Source organism: Stegodyphus dumicola, chromosome X1 (assembly GCF_044657685.1).
Source record: "Stegodyphus dumicola isolate Sdum_Otavi_A_Nest chromosome X1, ASM4465768v1".
Lineage (NCBI taxonomy): Eukaryota > Metazoa > Arthropoda > Arachnida > Araneae > Eresidae > Stegodyphus > Stegodyphus dumicola.
The window spans coordinates 204737701-204745361 of NC_140780.1; the positions used below are offsets into that span (position 1 = coordinate 204737701).

A 7661-nucleotide genomic window follows, 5' to 3' on the forward strand; every position below is an offset into this window, starting at 1 on the left:
TTATGTAAGTAATTATAACATATATGTAAGTAATTATAATATATACATGTATTTTCTATGCAAATAGGAAAAAACTCATTTTCCATTAATTATGAAATATATAATAAATTTATATATTTCTATGCATGAAGAAAAAGGAAGCTTTTTTTCAGCTTGGTGATATTTTTATTTCAAGCATTGCTTGCCATGTATTTTGGTCACTTAAAATTATTCCAGTTCGATGGCTATCTATGCCAGATTAAATATTCCACATTTCCTTCATTTACACATTTCGCATTAAATGTTACTTAATATTTTTTGCTGTACTTAGTAAAACTAACTCGTAGTAAAATAACCCTGTGTTGTATATCAGTTTTTCATGGTTCATCAAAAAACATATTCAAATACGCTGAATGAGAGAAGAAATACAACGTATTTTTATCGAAAGTGTTCCCAATTTTTTTTCATGCTTTTTCGTAGTTTTATTATCTTTATGCATTCATTGTTATCTTTTTCCCTTACAACGGCTCATTTTTAAATGTATTTTGCATGAAGAATAAATTGAGCATATCCTTTGTTTCATTTACTTCCTACACCCCTGATGACCACAGTTAAGATATGATCAGATATCTGTTTTAAACTTGTAACTAATTATAAGTGGATGCTCGGTTTTCTCTTTTTTAAAATTTAGCTCACTCCTTCAAATAGAAGGGTGGTAGGACAGGAAGGATGGAAAACTATTATCGTAGCAACCAGAGATCGCTCGGAAGGATTGGGAGAGGCGGGTCCGATATGGATCATTTCACATTAGTCGAACATCCTTAAACTCTCTCTGAGTATAAAAAGTAAGCGCCTAATCCTTGAATCATCTCAAAAGCTTCTGACTCCTCACAAACAACTCTTTATAACCTAAGGGAAAGTAATACCTCAGCAGCTTAGGAAAAGTGGAGAATGAATTCAGTGGTAAGTTGTTCCATCTCTTGTAACTCTAGGTTCTCAACAAATCAGTTAAGACAAGGAGCAACAGCAATTATCTTTAAATAACGATAAAATATAACATAGTATACATATTAAAATTCTGAAATTTCAAAACTCATGATTTTATTAAACAGCATAAGATAATCTTTGGCAGATTTCAAATCAAGAAGGAATAGTTGCCATTATTTCAAAAGAAAAATATTATGCTTTTGATTTCTTAACTGTATCTTAAAAAATAGTATGTGTGGATTTCGTAGCTTGAAGCAATGTTTTAAGTAAAGATAAATTTTTAAATTAGTTCATTACTTCAAGCAAAGGATTTCAGAGTCCAATGCCTAGATATCTGATTTTATTTATGCTAATGAGCTTTAGTCTGTGTTTTTATATGTATATATAAATATATTTACGTAATCAGTATTTATCTTAAAAACATTTCAAACTAAGAGCAGAAGGCAAAATTTCCTTCAAAATACCATGTCTATTGAGTAATTGAGTAATGATGTTTTATCTCTATGATTATGAAAATAATAAAATACTTCTTTCCTTGAAACTTATAGAACTAATAATGAATAGAGAATCATGCTTGACCATTTTAATCTAATATTTATTCTGTATATTGTGAATAATTCTTTTATTGTTAATGTCTTAACAAATAGTTTTCTTGTTTAATTTTGAGCTTAGAATTAGACGTAGAAAACGTATAGCCTTAACAAAAACACCTTTAATGTTAGCTCGCTCATTATCATTTGTTTTGTAGAGTACCGATTTATGCAATCTTTCTCCCGACATAAATATAATCTAATGGTTTGTACCATATTTCCGAGATAACAGAAAAACTTTGGAAATAAAAAGCTATTTAGCCTCTCTTTAACAACTTTGCTTAAATGGCGCTAATCACATTATAGTGCGTTTTAAAGTACGTTAAGCATGTATTGCTATTTAATAATTAGAAACATAATGTCACCTTAATATTCACTTCAGGCCTGAAAAAAAAATAATAATCCTTTGTTCCATAATTTAAGACAAACAAGTCCGTTTTCAAACTAGTTTCAGAATTTAGAATATACCTGAAAGAAATATGTTTAAAAAATACCAAAAAGATATTTAAAAGTATTTTTCTTAACTTCTGCATCGTTTGCTCTGCGTGTAAGAACTGTGCTAAAAAAGTCACTTGTTTCCAAAGCCAGAGTGTTTTAGGTGTTGCAAGTTATTGCTTTTTGTATACACTTTTAAATGCTTGAATGAATTTTATTTTTTATTCATTTTAGTAATGAGCATCATTTTAAAATTTTTAAGTATTAAACATTTTTCTGAAAATGTAAAATATTTGAGAAACACATTGCAATTTGATCTATCATTAAATAATTGGAATTATAAGATATTTTTACTTAAAACTAGGGGAGATCTAGTTGAATATTCTTATATGAGTACAATCACCTCAACCATTTTTCTGCACATTCTTTTGAGCAAATGCATCTAGAGAGTAATGTGACATAATTTATAGCTGCAATGTAGTCGTATAAATTAGTGGATAAAGAAACAATTCTACAGTTTTTAAAAGTCATTGGTTAACAATGGGCGATAGATATAATAATCCATGAAAAATAAACTTTTACGGTTTTATCTTCTCACCGTTTTGTACATTTTCTTAAGCGTTATGTTAAAATGGCATATCGTTCATGCATTTTATTCGCTTATACCATAATTGTAACGTTTAAATACTTTTGAAGCATCTTAACATCCGTGACTTCCCTATAACTAGAGATTATCATCTTTTCCATCCATTATCAGAGGAAACTATTGAGGGGATCTTTATTATTCATGATCCCATCACTCAGTAAGTACTTCTTGTTTTATTTTGGAGAAAGGATGGCAGAAAATATAAAAAATAGCAATGTCCACACTGTTCTTCTAGTGACAGCTGGAGGCAATAAACACTTACACCTCAAGAATGAGCTCAGGATTATGAAACAATTCTTTACCTATTAATCATCTTTAAAGGATAGACATTTTTCAGGCGATAATTGAAAAAAAAAAGACTCATTTCATCAATATTAAACGTGTTTTACTGCTAATATCCATTCATTGTATAGTATGGCTTCTTCAACCAGTCTGCAGTAGATGCTTCTTGAAGACTGGTTCAAGAATTCACTGGTAAAATGAATCGAATTATCCACTCAAGATAAAACACGAGATTTCGCTGTGGAATTCGAGTCCCCCCTTCTCGCATATCCCTTTGCAGTTTACGAATTCCGAAGTAACTATTTGCACTGCGAAAAGAAATGTCCATGAATAATCCAGGAGTAAAATTACATGTAACCGAAGCTATGCATTGTATGAAAGAAATGCTTTACTATCGACATCAATAAAAATTTATCCGGCAGAGATGAAACAACGTATAAATGTACAAAATGCATAAGCGGTACTTCACTGCATAAAACACCTTGCATTTTTCTCTTGCTGAATATTTCTTCTGATATGGATGATCACTACTGTACTCACTACTGTACTTCATATGCTCTACAAAATCTTAAACTACAAAGTTTCCCACATCTTCTTAATTTGGAATTTTTCGATTGCCTACTTCTTTTCGTCTAACACATTTTTTTTCAATCTAGTTGTGTTTATGTTATTAAACGCATTTACATTTATTAAGTCGTTGTATGCTCGTTAATGTATTATTAGCTGTAAAGTTTTTTTAAAAATTAATTAGAATTTTCACATTTACAGCTTTTTAGCAGAATATCAAAAGTCTTAAATGCCAAGAGAATCAATTTAAATTCTTTTTTAATATTCATTACTTTAAGTTATATGTTTGACTACCTTTAACTATTTATAGAATAAAACTCAAACTAAAATGCGTATTTTTCTTACATGATTTCAAAAGGCAAAATATGCATAACTATTCGGTAATTCAAATATCTGGAATTTATAATGATTAGTGTTTCTTAAACTTGGCTACCGTTTGAAATTATTTCTCAGAAAAAATGAATCCATATGCATTTAATTAAAAATTTAAACTATTTATGTACAGGCATATTTATATCAACAAGACGAATCACAGACATTTGTTATTTGAAATATCCGTTTGAAAGTGTCCTTGTTCCTTCACCTTTTCTTAATTCGGCCTTAACAAGAATTCCTATTTTGCAATACTATAATTATCTCCTCAAATTGCTTTAAAGTTGTGTGTGGTACTGTCTGCTTTTATACCTGGTATCATATAATACCGAAGTCAAAGATTTAAATCAATCAAAATTCCTGCAAATATTATAAATTTATCATGTGCAGTTATGGCCAAATAATTTACAAATGCACACAAACATGCAAAAGCATACAAAGCAATTATGAGTATATTTGCAAAGTAGCATCTTTTTTATTGGAATAAGATGAGCCTTTTCTTATAGTTAAAAACGTTTTTAACAGAACTGTACCTTATATTAAAGAATGATTTAGAATACACATATACATATTAAATATATAGGAGTTTTAGTGCAAAGAAAGATTGTTTAAGTATTCGATTTCTGAAGTTGTTTTAAGGAAGTCGCGAGAATAAATAAACAGATTTAGAGATCTATAAATAGCAAGCTCAGTTTAAGGTGAAATTTTCATAAAAAAATCATTTATTAGAAGTGAGATATCACAGCAGCATCTTCATATCCTTCAATTTGTTATTTGAAACGATTGAGCAAGAATTATATTTGCTCTCTGAAAATTGTTTTGATTTTTATGGAAATCGCAGAAAGCTCGATATTTCTAATTCAGTGGCGCTATCTAAATTACATATGATTTCAAAAATGCTAATTTAGTTTTTTTTCCCTTTTCAGTTTTTTGTCCTGATCATTTTGCCCCTCATTTACTCCATTCATGGTGGAATAATTCATGGCGGACATGGAGGCGGAGGTGGACATGGTTTCGTTTTTCACGACGATGAACTGGATCATGGAGCAAGTTTTATTGGTGGACACGGAGGAGGCCACAAAGGAATTGGAGGAGGTCATGGAGGTGGATTAATATTGGGTCATGGTGGAGGTGGAAAAGTTCTCATTGCTCATGAAATTGGCGAATATGGAGGTCACGGATTAAGTGGTGGTCATGGTGGCTTGGGCGGTGGCCACGGTGGTGGTCATGGTGGACTTGGTGGGGGTCATATTAGCTTAGGAGGTGGTCACGGTGGTGGCCATGGTGGACTTGGCGGTGGTCACGGAGGATTAGGAGGTGGCGGAGATGTTATAACTGTGCCTATAGTGAAGCATGTACCAGTTGTTAAACACGTTCCAGTTGTGAAAAATGTAAAAGTTGTGAAACATGTGCCAATTGTAAAGCATGTACCAGTGGTTCAACATCTTACTGTCATAACAGGGGGTGGTGGGGGAGGAAGTGGATTAGGAGGTGGACATGGAGGATTAGGAGGAGGACATGGAGGATTGGGAGGTGGACATGGAGGATTAGGAGGAGGACATGGAGGATTAGGAGGAGGACATGGTGGTGGTCACGGTGGATGGTGGTGATTGCTTAAAACGCAATGCAGTTTTAATAGCCATAGTACCGAAATTCACTTAAGTTTTACACTCAGAGGAAAGTAATTTGCATAATTATGCACAATTTTTAAGCTAAAAACGAAAGTATAATTTCACAGTTGCATCGAATTTTGCGAAACGTAGAAGCTGAAAACGAATACATGGAGTTTACTTTTCCTTTGCAATGCTTCTTTATTCAATTTAACCATAAGTTTTCTTTAAATAGCAGTTTTGGACTTCTTTTTTGGTATGACACGACAACCTTGTTGAATATTGATTTTAAATTCATGTTAATTATGCAATTCATAGATTTACCCGCGAGATGCAACAAACATGTCGATAAGAATTGAATTTTTCATATCCTTTAAAAATTACTCTCATCAGATTGGTACTGCTTTTATGTTCCAGTATTTCAGCAACATATTATATTAGAAAATGAATTGTGAGATTAAAATGTTTTGTGATTTTGCCGTAAAATCTGCTTCAATATGAGAGAAAAATTGAGAAACTGGGCATAATTCCAGACGGAATCATGTATTATATTTTAACTGATTTGTATCGTTTCAATGATAGCACTATTGATGCAAGTCTTTGCTTTGCTATATGATAGAAGTTACAGAGCTTCTGAAACCTTTGTAAATATCATTAACTATATATCTGTCAAATGTTTTGTGAACTAGATAATAGTAATAAATATTTCAATTTATTTTATTTATTTGTGTTTTGACTTAAAAAATTGTAATAAATGTAGTATTACAAGCTTATTTTTTTCTTCGCATGTTTTACACGTTAGACTTAGGATTAGAAATTATGATAGGATTAAGGAACTTTTCATTAATGGAAAAATATGTATCGCATGGATGTTTAGCAAAGTGCAGTATGTAAAAACAATGATTGCTAATACTGAAAACAAATTGCAACCGATTTTTAGAAATGTATATTATGATAAACTTAAGTACATCTATTATTCATCCATGAATTTTAATCTTTTAATTTCTTCCTTTTATACCAATCCCCTGACATTACACATCGTGCAATTTTACCTTCTCAAATTTCAGGCGGTAAATTTAAGGGTAAAATGGAGCAAATTAAAAAACTAAATATGGCATCTATTATTTATTTCATAATAATACTTTGATCAAAATTCAAATTTGTTTGAGCAAATTTAATTGAAAATATATATTATTGTTTCTGTGTTAATAATTCAGAGTGGAAAATTTTACTTACTTTAAAATATTATCTGTGAAACACTTATTTTAAAATATACTTTAAAATATTATCTATGAAACACTTATTTTAAAATATACTTTAAAATATTATCTGTGAAACACTTATTTTAAAATATACTTTAAAATATTATCTGTGAAACACTTATTTTAAAATATACTTTAAAATATTATCTGTGAAACACTTATTTTAAAATATACTTTAAAATATTATCTGTGAAACACTTATTTTAAAATATACTTGAAAATATTATCTGTGAAACACTTATTTTAAAATATACTTTAAAATATTATCTGTTGTCTAGATTAAGGCTCCAGTTTACATTATGAAATCATTCAGAAATGCTATACTTGCTTGCATTTCAGATATTTCAAATTCTTTAAATATTCCAATCGCAAAAGTCGTTTCATTTGAATTTTTCCATTTTAAGAGTTTTCATGTATTTTATAGCAAGTACGTTTCTTATTGAAATATTACTGCTAGATTAAAACTGTGAAAAAATATTTTATTCCTCATAATTCAAAACTTCTTAAGAACCATACAGTTAATGCATGTTTTATAAATGCCATGCAAATAAACTAGGCATGTCAAAATAGAAAACAAAAGCAACACTACTTTTTCCATTCGCTTTCTCGCTGCACGTTTATTTAGCTGTTTCTTTCTAAATGCAAAGCACTTTATTTCAGGCTACATGATATGTATAAACAAAAACTTTAAAAAGTTTAAACTTTAGTATGTTAGAAATTATAAGATCAAATCTAACAAATAGTTTAGGACAAAAATTTGTTTTGTAACATTTATTGCACTATGCATAATAGTCATATATATATACTCGTACATATATATAACGCGCACTTGATAACTCAATGTCCAAAATATTTTCATTGTAACATTAAATACTTCTTTTATCCAAATTTATCAGTCTAACATCAAGTTATTATTAATGTTCAAAATAAA

At 29.9% G+C, this 7661-nt stretch overlaps 1 protein-coding gene across 1 annotated transcript; it reads left to right on the forward strand.

The window, feature by feature from the left end:
- The first annotated feature begins 787 nt into the window (after positions 1 to 787).
- On the forward strand, positions 788 to 6188 carry LOC118195789 (uncharacterized). Its single transcript, XM_035367115.2, has 2 exons — positions 788 to 942; positions 4785 to 6188. The coding sequence occupies exons 1-2, from the start codon at positions 931 to 933 to the stop codon at positions 5466 to 5468; spliced, it is 696 nt and encodes a 231-aa protein (XP_035223006.1). The 5' UTR covers positions 788 to 930; the 3' UTR covers positions 5469 to 6188.
- The last annotated feature ends 1473 nt before the right edge of the window (positions 6189 to 7661 follow it).